A 13789-nucleotide genomic window follows, 5' to 3' on the forward strand; every position below is an offset into this window, starting at 1 on the left:
CATACAGTCCTTCATTGGTTTTGAAGGTTGTCTTCCATTCGTCCCCTTCCATGATTCGAATCTGGTGGTAACCACTCTTCAGATCAATTTTCAAGAAATATGTTGCCCCACTCAAACAGTCCATCATGTCGTCCATCTGTTGTATTGGAAACCTGTACCTGGTGGTAATCTTATTGATGGCTCTTGAATCTGTGCACATCCGCCACTCTCCTCCTTTCTTGGGGGTTAAAACTGTCGGAACTGCACAGGGACTTAAACTTTCCCTTTTCAACCCCTTATCTAGCAATTCCTGTACTTGTTTCCTGATCTCCTCATTGTCTTAGGACTCATTCAGTATGCTGCCTTGTTCGATAAACTAGCTCCGGTTATAAATTCTATGTGATGGCTAATACTTCTCTTAGGAGGCAATTTATCTGGCAAATCATCCACCACAATGTCCCTGAACTCCTGCAACATGTCCTGAATTTCTTCAAGCAAATATGCAATCTCACTGTGTAACAACACTGTTTTTAGCCTCCTCACAACAGCATATTTTATCTCGCTATATTCAATCTTCTTCAAAAATTCCTTTCCTCCCACCAGCAATGCTTTGGTTCCACTAGTTTCTGCTACTTCTCCCTCTTTGATCGATACAAGCGTGTGTTTAATCCCATCCTTAACAAACTTGTAACAATTTGTCTTTCCATCATGAACTACCTTTCTGTCATATTGCCATGGCCTTCCTAGTAATAGTTGACATACGTCCATAGGCATAATATCACAAATAACCTTGTCCTTATATCTGCCAATATGGAACTCAACTTCACACTGTTCATCAACCAACAGTTGATGCCCTTTCTGCAACCATGACACCTTATAAGGGGTGGAGTGCTTCAACTACTTCAAACCCAACTTCTCCACCATCTCTGTGGCAACTAGATTATCCTTACTCCCACTGTCAATAATTAGCTTGCAGCGTTTTCTGTGTGACTTACAAACTGTCTAGAATAATGCCTTCCTTTGAGTTTGTTCAGCTGTCTCCTTTGCCAGCTTCAGTAGTACTTTATTCAAAACTAAGGCTTCCCCTATTTTCGACACATTATCTACTTCCTGAGGTGGTGCTTCTGCTTCCTCTGGTTGTGCAACATTTGCTCCTCTTGGACCAGCCTATTTTCCTTCAGGACACTCAAAGGACCTTTGCCCCCACTTGTGGCACTTGTAGCACTGGTAGGCAGCTCCTCTACCTCTGTCATTTCCCCTTCCTCGCTGATATGGCCTTCCTCCTCGAGTGTTGTCTCCTTTTTCTATTGTCCCTGAAGTCTTCGAACTGATGCCCTCTTCACTATTGTTGGCAGTTCGTCCTCTGCCATAGGATTGTCCTCTCCTCTACCAGTTCCTCGTCCTCTCCTGGCATTCTATTTTCTTGTGATCTTCTCTTCTGCCTTTATGGCACTCTGGTATGCTTCTTCTATGCTCCTTGGGGAGAGAATGCTTATCTCATCCAATATTTCCAACCTTAGGCCATTCACATACCTTGTTGTTTTTTCCGGGGTGTCTTCCATGTACCCAACTCTCAACTTCACCCGGTAGAATTCTTCAGTATATTTTTTCACCTTCATTCCTCTCTTCTTCAAATTCTTCACTTGTCGATGCAGAGCAATCCGGTAGTCCTTGGGCAAAAACCTGCCCTTCATCTTGGCGACCATTCTAGGCCACTTCCTAATTGGTAACTTACTCATCCTTCTTCTCTCTGCTTGGATGCTGTCCCACCATAGGGTTGCGTGTCCTTTCAGCTTGGTAGCAACGAATTTAACTCTCCTATCTTCGTTGACCTCCGCACATTCAAAATATTTGTCTAGCTCGCTAATCCAATCCAACAATTCTGTGGACAAACTGCCATCATAGTTCAGAATTTCAGGCTTTGGCTTACTACTAGCCAACAATACCGACCTTAATAACCTGATTTCAGGTCCTTCCTCATTTGATCCATCTGTCACAACTACAACTTCTTCTTCACTGTCATCTCCTACTTCCGGATCCCTTCTCCTTCCTGCCTCTATTGCCGCCAAACGGGCATTGAGGATCCTAATCTCTTCCCGTAATCCTTCCTCTGCTACTCTCTAAGCACCTCTCCCATGACCTTGTCTTCCAACTTCCATTTCTTATGAAAACTCAAACCTGATCTGATACCAAAATTTGATGGGACTGGCCCTTTGAAACTTCGCGATTTTATTAAATGATTAACACAATGATTAATGTGGTGATTATGCAGATAAGATTCTCAGCAATTTAATGGTAGATATTTTGATTATCGTATTGATTACTCAGTACTTGGCATTTACTATGAAGGAACACCTATCCTGTTCTCGATATGCGCATTCCCACCTTTGGTTTACTCTCCCACTATCCATTCATTTGGCATTTTGTTCATTCTCTGTTTTCCAAGAGGGTTTCTCAACTATTCCTTTGTGACTGTGGTTGGTTTGGTTCAATGGCGCTCTGGCCTTGGTCTCTGCTCCAGTCACTGGTTCTGTGGGTGGTTCTGAGTTCTACCTGGCTTTGCTATCTGGGTTTTGTTTACACAATGGTTCTGTGCTTGCCTTTTGCTTTGTTAATGGGTTCGAGGGGCTTGGATTCTTATTCCTCTATGGTCTACTACTGGGTTTCTCTACTTTCTGATTCTTGTGGATGCTTTTCGTGGTCACTATTTCATATATGCACTTGTTGTCATGCTGCTTTTTTTTCATCACCAAATTTCTCTATTGTTTAACTGCTATTTGTCTGCAATGTACCAAGTTGTCGCCATTGGGGGTCTTAGTGTTCTGCCTCAACTCTTCAGAAAGACGATGGTAAGTACTCCCTCCATGTTTTATTAGCTCTATCGATTCTTCTGTGGTACTAAGGTACTTGCTCCTGTGTGAGCAGGGTTCCCTTACTGGTTGGCGACCGGTGGAGACTCTTCTCCAGTCCGACGTTGCCTTCCTGGTAAATTTTGTGTTTGTGAAGCCTCTCTTTGTTTAACTCCTTTTCAAGCTTCAATTCTTTCAGGTCTTTAATACATTTTGTGGTTGTTCTTGTAGGTGGCTTGTCAACACTTCAGGTGTGGTCTACGATTCTATTTCTACTAGCCCAAATGGGTAGGGTCTTATCTTGCTTTTGCTTGTTAGCACTTAGGGTTTCTAGTTAGAGCTTCGACTCTCCTTTTTGTTGTCTCCTAGGTCAACTCCATCGATAGTTTTTGACATGGAAGCCCTCTGTTTGTAATGGTTTTGGTACTGTGTGTAGTCACAGCTCTTAGCCTGTCAATCAAGCATTTTCTGGGTTCTAGTCATGGCACTTACAGTTAGGTTTCTTATCTTGTCAACGCTAGGTTTTTGAGTCCAGTTTATTTATCAAACACGCAATGTAATTTATCTATTTTGGAGTTTTACTGATTCAGAAATTTATATAAATGCTACTGTGCGATATTTCATGAAAAAATTTACAGTGCTTCAGTGGGAATGATACCTGATGGTTATTGTAATGATTTTGTGCTTGTGTGGAACCCTCTGGTTATTCTGGTGATTGCCTTTGTAAAAAATGATCAGTGTATTCTGGTAGTTGTAGACCTATAGCGTTTCTGGAATTTTTTTCTTGTTACTTGGCTGTAACTCCGTCTGTGGGATTGTTGTACTCACGCCCACTTGCTCTCGACCCCGTCGACTCTGTCGTTCCTTTGGTGCCTGTAGAAAACAACTGTTTGCCAATTCCTACCACTATTTATAATGCATCCAATATTATCATGTAATGAAAAAGAAAGTATACTCAGTTGTGAATGGACTCGGATGATCTTGAAATAAATTCTTGTATGATTTGTATTTCAGTTTTCTGCTATGATGGAATCAATCCTTCCAATGTCTATTTTTTTATTTTTTGTATGAGTTGTTGAACAATTTTAGAAACTGTTAACAGTTACAAGAAGTTACATTGGATAACTGTCAATTTTTGTTCACCTAAATTCTATGATTAATTCAAAACAGTAACTAAATGAAATTAAAAAAAGCCATAACGTGCATTTAAGTCCTAAATGCTAGGAATTAAAGGAATTTAAAAGACTCAGGTACAATGACCTGTCAACCTATCTACATGTAAACCCGTGAAACAAACACGTCCGTTTCTTTTCACCCTGAGTTGGATGCTCCTGCATTAGTTGTCCTCTCCAAAAAAATTGGAAGGTCTTATATTTCTATTCGATAAGAGGTAATATCACAACCAGATTCTTGTTTTTCATTAATAGTTTATGGTTCACAGGTGGGGCTTTTTGGTAAAAATTTCCCTAACTTATATCTTAGATGAGCCATGCATTCTATCTACCCGAATCCTAGTTTTCATTTGGTTGAACCTCATTTTATGCTGCCATTTATGGTGTTGTAGACAAGATGAGAATTTTGGGGAGAAATATGCTAAAAATGAGGATTTTTTATTTTTCTAAAGGAACAATTATAGGGCTATAGGAAACTGTGTGTTGCTATAGGGAAATTTCCTAGTTTTTTAAAGAAATAAGAAAAAAGAAAATAAATTCATGTATGTTGATTAAAACTACTTGCCTAACCTAAGGCAAGTCCTAACAATTAGATTTTTTCTCAATATAGTAGTTATATCATGGAAAATATCTTTCTATAGGACAATATACAAATGCAAATATTGAAATTATGTAAAAACAATTTATAAACATATGATAAAATAGGAAAAAGGGATAAGAACATAAATTATAGAAGATTTTTTAGATTCCTCAATTTATACATGTAATAGGGAATAATCCTCCATGATAGGTGGGGTTGATTACCTCAAAAAATACCAAGATTAGAAACGAAGATGTCTTCCATAGCTAATACTACTAGCATATTTGATCTTCAACTATTGGTGTGTCCTTCGGTAACTAGAGTATATTTAGTTTAATTGTTAGTAATCTCAAGATTAGGATCCTTATTCCCTTGTAAGGCTACTAGTGAAAGGTCCTTCACAACAATCTACCACATTTAAAGCACTACCTTTACCAATAACAACAAAAACATATGCATGACCACATTAATTGAGTATCTTTCTTAACTTCTTGACTTATAATTTAAAATATAAAAAATGAATATTAACAATTGCACTATATATAGGCCCTCAAATCACTCATTACAAAGGCCCATCAACTTTTTCTTTCTGTAATTCATCAATATAATTTGCACTTATAGAAAATTTGATCTAACACTACTTAGTGATCATAATTTATTCATCATTATTTACCCATCTGAATGGATATGGGTGAGGATGGTTATGAACTTGCAATCCAATCTTGTTGACTAGATATATTATGAAATTGGTCTATGAATGATAATCAAATAGAGAATCAACCTTTGAATTCTTGACCTGAATATTTATATGGAAATTTTAGACATCTCCTCTTACTTAGGATGGAGGCTTCTTAGATTCACATCCTTTTACATTATACTGCTGATAATATTTTCATATACACCTACATTTTCATCTACCTATTTATTTGAGTCTGACTTGTATGTTCCTATTCTTGGAATGCTTCTTACATTTCTTTGGATTCAACTTCGAATGTAGCTTCCAACACTTATATTTAGTGTGACAATCAATATTGCAATGGTCACAATGGTTGTTTAGATATGCACTAATGTTTAGTGACTATTGTAGTGGGGATCACCCTCCAACCTAATCATCTCAATATGAATTTCCCATCAAGTTTGGGCATGGCCCTCTCCCTTTATTTAGGAAAATGGAATCCTTCATTTTCTCCTATCCCATGAACATTGAAAATAACTTATAACTATTGTAACCAATGGGTCAAATTAACAACATCAATATCACCATGGTAAAACTTGATGTCCATGTTTTCTTCCACTTTAAGGAAAGATTAGAAAGAAATGATGGCACTGGAACATGGTATTTTTTTTCTTGCTTATTTCTCTACTACCAACACGATCTATAAATTGTTATGGATACTCCACTATAATAGTTCATAAAAATTGATCTTACAATATTTTGAAATATCTTATTATGTAGTGATTTTCTTTAGATTCATATTTGATATTATTGGTTTGATGCATGAAATATTGCAACAAAATGAAGCTAATTAATTAGAAAACCATCTACATAAAGAACACAACATGTACCCTAAGAAAACCCAATATTGAAAATCACAATTATAAGGTGAGGATTATGCTCTTAATATTTTCTTTCAATTATGAAATTCAAGTACAAATAAAGTGCACTCACTATGAATTTTCCATCAAAAAAATTTCTTGAATGTTTGTTACAATATCTTATACTTCCTATATTATGATTCCATATCCCATTTCTATATGTTCTACTCAAGTTTGGAGTAGTAAACAAAGCAAATAGAATGGGACCCCTTCATTTCCTAGTATCCCAACATTTAACATGGTTTGATAGTCATATAAGGTTATGATTTTGGTTTTTACATATCTTAACTCCTTATTAGGGTTATGGTTTTGGACACTCTAGAATATTCTTGAAAGTTCTATACTTTAAGCACAAGAACATAGTGTAGTTGTAATAAAATACTACACTAGTTATTGCAAGTAGAAAGAGGGAAAAGGAAATAAATTAATACTCAAATAGACTAAGTGACTAGAGAACCAATTTGATTTCACTTTATGATTATCGCTTGGCTTGAGTGCCATAAAATAATATTCTCATAGAGAGGGATAATATGCAATAATTGTGGTTCGAAGTGCATGCACAACTAGTAGAAAAAAACTCTCCCTTAGTTCTAGTTATCTAGGCCAAAAATGGGGTTGTAGGGTCTAAAATAGAGTTAGGGTCAATAATATAGTTGAATAAAGATAAAATAGGCTAAAATTAAGTGAGAGAAAAAATATAGAAATCACTTGTATAGTTCCTAACTCAAGTGATGAAGAAAATATCCAAAAATAATATGGAAAGTCAAAGGATAAGGCTTCCTATATTTAAGGCATGAGTATATAGCATTATGGGTCAGGTTGTCCTACAAAATAGTAAGGAATTGTGCATTTGTAGATAGTATTCCTAAAAAGTATGAAGTTCACATTACTAGAGAGGGAAAATCCATGTCAGTGTCTAATCACCACCATCTATCATCCTACATGTCACCCCTACTCAAAATAAACATATTATAAATAGTAAGTGATAAAAATATAAAGTGACACTAAAGGGTGGGAAATGTAGGGTAGGTAATATGTATATACTCCAACACCCCCCTTGAACCACAAATTCTGTCTGCACAAAATATGAGTCCCAACAATTTCTAACCTTGTTAGGTACTCAAGTCCAAACAAATATATGAGCCTCAAGAATTTGTGGCATTTTTAGGTACTCATGTACATATATGCAAAACAAAAAGGTGAGGTAAAGAAGGAAAACCCAATGGAAATAAAATCCCCCCTCAAACTAGGGTGCTATGTAAAATATCAATTTAGAAGTTGTTGTGTCCATCACCCCTAATAGACTAATTATATGAAGTTTTTTCCAGTGAGAATTTTATTGAATATGTTTATAATATACTTAAAATAAGGGCAGTACTATATATCAATGACCCCATCATGATTTTTTCCTCTGATAAAGGGTATGTGCACATCAAGTTGCTTGGTTTGTTTCCATTGTATTAGATCTCTATAAAACTTAAGTGTATTTTGATTGTCACAACATATAATTGTAGAACAATGAAACTAAACGCCCAAGTCTATGGAAATGTGATACAACCATATATATTGAGTGGTAGTATTCACCACACCCCAATACTTCACCTATATTGATGATAAGGCAATAGTTGGCTACTTATTTCTTGACCATTGTATTATATTAGATCCAAGGTAGAGAACACATGCTAAGGTTGAATTGTGATCTATGTTATTTCCATCCTAGTCTGAATATATGTATCCAACAAGTTCTAAGGAAGACCCTACTTCATAGTGTAAACCAAAGCTAGTATTCCCCTTGAGATATTAAAGAATATGATTTTCTACCTTCTAGTGTATCTCATGCGACTTCTACATGTACATGGAAACTACTCCAATTGAATAGGAGATTTTAAGATGATAGTGTGTAAGGTATTAAAGACTCTAGGCCAATTTTCAAAACTTGGTAGAGTCAATGAAAGGTGTAGTATGACCATGTTCCATCATAACCCCATATATGAATGGGGTTGGAGGTGTCTTGCATATTTTCATCTAGCTCCTATCAAGGATGTCTATGGTATAATAAATGCATATTTCTTTGCAACCCCATTTTGTACCCTATCATATTTAGGGCGAGAATTGTCCTTGAGTGGTGGAGTTTGTTAGAGTCGGTCTGTTCAGCCCTCCGTCAGTGATCAAAATCTCTTTTGTTGCATTTCATTTTTAGGTGTCTCATTCAGTCCAGTCATTTGCATTCCATTAGGAGCATTGATTTTCTGACGGAACGGTCTTGTCTCCATACTTCCCTCATGTCATGTACCTGTTGTTTCGTGTTTGATCATTAAAGTTCATCAAAGTCAATTTTACAGTCATTATGGATGGTCTTTTTGTCAGCCAAGAGTCATGTCAGTCATTAAGTTTAGGGTTTCGCAAATTTTGTCTTCAAAGTGTCCAATAATACTAGCAGGAATATGAGGGAGGTTTGAAATAAGTTTTCATGATATAAATTTCATCGTCAATATGCTTGATCATGATTTTTCTTCAAAACTTTGTTTTGAAGAAAAATCGTCTATTTTATCTTTGTAATAAATATGTAATTCTCAAAGCTCCTTCAATTGTGAAATTCTTCAAGCACAGCCCTGGTCTCCTTTTCCGAATCCAACGATAGCTATCCCTGCACAAAAAGACAAGAGGTTCATCATTCAGCTCAAAAAATCATAAAGGAAGCAAAAAACAGAGTTTCAAAGTGAAGTATCAAAGTTTGCAACATGACAAATTGGTTTCTGAAATCAAGAGTTAAATCCTTGGCATATATATCATTTTTTTGTTCCAAGAGTTCATTTGCATACTAAATATATCAAAGAGCCAAAGTGGAAACGTGGAGAAGCAACATAGAGCAATTTTGGTAAGCAAGTGAGGTTATTGGGTGAAAATCGCTCCAATTCAGCGGCGCGGCGCACTGGGAAGAAGGTGTAGCACACTCACCAGGCACGGTGCATTGGGCCGCATTCCACAGTGTAAAACAACACTGGCGCGGCGGACTGGGGGGGCACAGCGCATTGGGCTGGACGCGCGGCGCATACAGCCAGAGAGCCTAAAACTGCTAGAACTTGCCTCAAATCGCCCAAAAATGCACAGATTTTCCTTGTGGCAAGTGGGTAGAGCCTCCATCATTTTTTTTAATCCGAGTTTGATGCTATATTATGGTGGTTGTGTAAAAGAAAATCCAAACCCTAATATCTTGCAATTTCTCAAAATCCATTGCCTAGGGTTTTGTACTTGTCATTTTGCTGCCTTCTACCACTCCCTCACTTTTCACTCCTCCATTTATTTTCTCAGCTTATCCACCATTTCCTAACTCCCATATTTGGTCCCCTATCCCAAGTTCCCATTTTTCCCAAATCCTAACCATAAATCCCCAAACCCTAATTTCCTCTCCCACTTAGCTAGGGTTGGCTATGGGATCAGAGATATCTGAGTAGAGGAGGTGTAAGAGATATCAGAAGGTATGAGGTCATTTCATATCATCGAACATCAGATCTCCATCATTGGTCGAGAAGTCATTCCAAGGAGCAAGCCATTCATCACACAAAAGGGATGGTTTTTCTTCAAATTGTGTTTCTGAGCTAGAAAGGATGAATTTGGAAAAGGTGAGAGAGTTTTTTGTCCTTAAATGACCCAAGAAGAAAATCCTCTTTCAATTTTTACACAGTTGTCATGGTTTTAGAGAAATGTCAAAAATACAGTCACCTCGGGAGAATTGATGCACCTCTAAAGTGACCTTGGGAAAATCAAGCTTTCTCCTAGCCTGGTTGGCCAAATGACTTGCTTGATGAGTCAAAGGATAACTAGACACAAATATATTTCCAATGAGCTATCATGAGCTCAATTTGGAGTTGAGGAAGACCTTCAAAAGTTGACTGCAACAGCACTCTGCCCTGAGGCAGCCTCATTTGGCACATTTTGACCAGTCTTGGGAGATTTGACTTTTGACAAGGTAAATGAACTCCAAATTGAAAAATTAAAGTTGGGTTGAAAGGTAGACTCAAATACATTTCTAACAAGCTATCTCGCACCCAATTTGGACCACGGGAAGGTCCTCAAAACGGGTCTGCAAAAAGGCGCTACACACAGAAATTTTTAACACAGGGTTTTCCTCCCTATGTGCCACGCCACGTGGCGCGCACTTTTGCTAGGGAGCTCTAAATCACAAAACCTTTACATTTATGGATTTTTCATGAAAAATCATGTTTTTTGGTGCATGGCCAAGAAATTTGGGCAAGTTTTGAGTCCCCGGGAGGTCAAAAACACTCAAAAAATGACCTCACTGCCCCTATTTTGACACACAGGAAGAAGTCTTGGGAGATTGACGTTTTGGAGGGGAAAATGACATCCAAATCTAGAAATTCCACTTGGGTTGGAAATTATATAGGCAGGTCTTTCCAACAAGTACACTTGGGCTCAATTTTGACTTCAGGAAGTGCCTCAAAATTAGCTCCAAAGTGGTGCGACGCATAGAGAATCAGGCGCAGCGCATAGAGGATTTTTTCCCATTTTTCACTGTTTAGCTCAGAAATTTGCCTAGTTTTGACCAGTTTTGCTTCTTGATGTTGTTCTTGACTTTTCATGATGTAATTTAACAACCATGATGTAATATTGACACATTTTACTTTTTCTAGAAGATTCATTCACCAAAAGGTGAAATGTGAGTGAATGAATCAATTTCCTAGCATATAGGGGTTAGTTGTTTGACTACCTAGTTTTCAGTTCCTTGTTTAGAATTGGTTCAAACAACTCCTAGAATGATGAGATCGACCCCTAGAGGCAAGGGAATGGGTTGGGCTAGTCTATATCATGTAATTCCTAAGTCATTTTCAGGTTTGGACACTAGGGATTGCTTTGGAATATCATTGTACATTCTATCTCTACATTTTTGGCTAAGGAAAGACCAGGGTTTTGTAGCACTTGTTGGGATCCATGTGGCTTTATGTTTTGATGGTGTTCTTATCTAAGTAATTGTAAGTTCATTAGTTTTATGCGTATCATTTTCCTGTCTCTTCTTCTGAATTTGAACAAATGAGTGATTAAGGTAGAATCCATTAACTGCTATGCTCTGCATTTGAATTTGTTTAAATTTCCATGTTTTCATCTGTTTAAGGAGAATTCTTGAGACTCTCTTGCTCTCCTTAGCTCCTCACCAGTTTGATCTATCCATTCACTCACTTTAAAGCATCAAAATGATTGCCTTCCTTGCCCCAATCAGAACTCTGTAGAAACTGTGCCTCATCCCTGAGCCCAATTTGCCTTTCCCTGTTTCCAGCACAAAACCCCCAAAAAACTCAAATCAATCCTTGCACTTAATACCTAGCCTAAAATCAGCTATTAAAATAGTCATCTCAAGCCCCATCGATTATCTTTCGTTGAGATTGACCCGGAGAGAGCCCTCTCCTGTCCTCGTAGGGCTAGCTACGAGGCTGAGCGTGGTTTGATGTGGACCTAGAACCTTGTCTTTTTAGCCTGAGGCAAATCTAGGCTCTAACAGAGTTGATCATATTTCATTCATGAAAGAATATTCTATCCAATGGCATATGAATTTGACACTTTCGAATTCATATGATATTTTTCATCTAATTTATTTTAAACATAACACTTGAAATTTTTTTGTACAATTTCAAAGGGGCTAAATAAAAAATAAATAACATAAAATATATATGTTGTAGCGGCTACAACCACCCTCCATAAATTTTCCTATGCTTCATTTTGGAGCCTCCCTTCTAAACCAAAACAACTCATCTTGCACTGATCCAAGTACTTGTACTTTGATTGAGCCTCATCCTTTGCATATTCCCTTGTGTTTTCTTACTTGATTTATTTTCTAACCATAAGCCAATCTCTTGACTTGGTATTTTCACAGTTCTAGGCTTGCATTAAAGAACTGTGCAATTCTTGAGGGAAACTAGCCTTGCTCTCAGGAATTGTGTAATCTTTATTGCCAATGAGCCTTGAGCTAAAAAATTGCACAACACTGGATGACAGCCAGCCTTGAGCTAGGAAATTGCATAGACATGAGAGGTAGCCCAGAGCCACTTAGCCCAGAAATTGCATAGAATCCATTGTGCTTAGGAAAATATCAGTGCATGAATGAGAGAGTTGCCCGGTCCTTCCCATAACTGTGCAATATTTCCAGGCAATGCATTGTAGGTTTCCATGAAAAAAAAAAATCCCTAAGAATAGGGATCTATTTTTAGCAACCTAAAGGAGGCACTTGAGTTATTTTGGAAACTTCCGCCAAGTGTCACTTTTTCCTTAATTTTTGGCATTCACGTCATAAACCGTCACTTGGAAAAATCTCTTTAATCGATGCTGCTAGAGATCATTTGCACATTTGATCTTGGATCTATGGGATTCCCGAGGATATCAAGGACCTTCGGTGCGATCGTAGTCGCTTTTCCGGGTGAGTTTTTATTTTCTAGTATTTTGCCACGTTTTCTATCAATTTTTGTTGTTTATCTTATGAGAGTGTTGTTTCACTTGTTTCTACAAATGAATGTTACCGTTTTAACTTTTTTTTTATATTTTAGAAGTTTTGTTTCAATTTTTAGATTGTCTTCCCAAGTGTCGCATGTATTTTTCCCGTTTTTGCACCAAAAATCATCGTTGCGGAAACTCTCTTCACATGCTCCATTTTCCTTCAGTTTGATATATTCCTGCACTTGTTTCACATGCATGCATCAACACTTAGTCAAATCTGCAATCATCATCACACCATATTTCATATTTTTTTGTTTGCACACTCCCCATGGGAGGTTATGCTCCCCTTTCCTATCTCACATTTCACTACATGCACTATGCAATATGGGAGCTCAAGGCCTCTACCTTGGCTTCTGTAATTGTACAGAGCTTGTCCTGGCCTAGCTCCAACTATGCATTGCACAATTCCAGGAGCCATCCTCCCAGCTTGGCCACTGAGACTGCATAATGTGCAGTCTCTCCCATCCTTTCCCTAGACTAAACTAGACATTGCGCAATTCTAGTCAGCAAGCTTCCCAACTGACTATTGTGACTATGCAATGCATAGTTCCCACAGTAAGAAAGTGACCTATGTCATCCAGAATTGTGCAGTTCATCCCATCGTCTTGTCTTGAACTTGCTTTGGTTTTTAAGCTGACATTTGATTACCATGAGTGTCCTCTCTGTCCCACAGGTAAAACAATTGTTGAGCATCTCTCAAGCAGTTACAGTTAACATGGCATCCAAGAGAGTTGCATAAAATGAAAATTCCAAGAGCAGTATTAGGGAAGCAGTTGAGCAGATATTAGTTGATACACCAGTTTATGCAAATACTCAGTTGTTCATTAAGAACGGTATAAAGTTAACATGGCAGTAATTCAAAGATACTTTCACAGTGGACTTCAAGGAATACTTAGAGGACTGGCAGGTGTATATTAGTATCCAATGGTAAGGATTACAAGGTTTGATGCAGGGACCCCACCTTCCCATGTGCAGACATTATTAGCTCGATTGTATCACACACAGATGAATAGACCATGACATTGAGTAGTGCTAGCGGGATAGAACTTGCCACCTTCAAGGCGAAGAAATTACAGTAGATGTATCATTTACCCCAGCTAGTGAAGTGC

The 13789-nt window shown here is 37.7% G+C and overlaps 1 protein-coding gene across 1 annotated transcript; it reads right to left on the minus strand.

The window, feature by feature from the left end:
• Positions 1–330: 330 nt before the first annotated feature.
• On the minus strand, positions 331–747 carry LOC149258911 (uncharacterized). The gene has a single exon (XM_089441765.1). It carries the CDS (start codon positions 745–747, stop codon positions 331–333), a length of 417 nt encoding a protein of 138 aa, XP_089297891.1.
• Positions 748–13789: the final 13042 nt, after the last annotated feature.

Source organism: Pinus tabuliformis, chromosome 6 (genome assembly GCF_031772625.1).
Source record: "Pinus tabuliformis cultivar Carrire ecotype Pingquan chromosome 6, CPIR1, whole genome shotgun sequence".
In the NCBI taxonomy this organism is placed as follows: Eukaryota; Viridiplantae; Streptophyta; class Pinopsida; order Pinales; family Pinaceae; genus Pinus; species Pinus tabuliformis.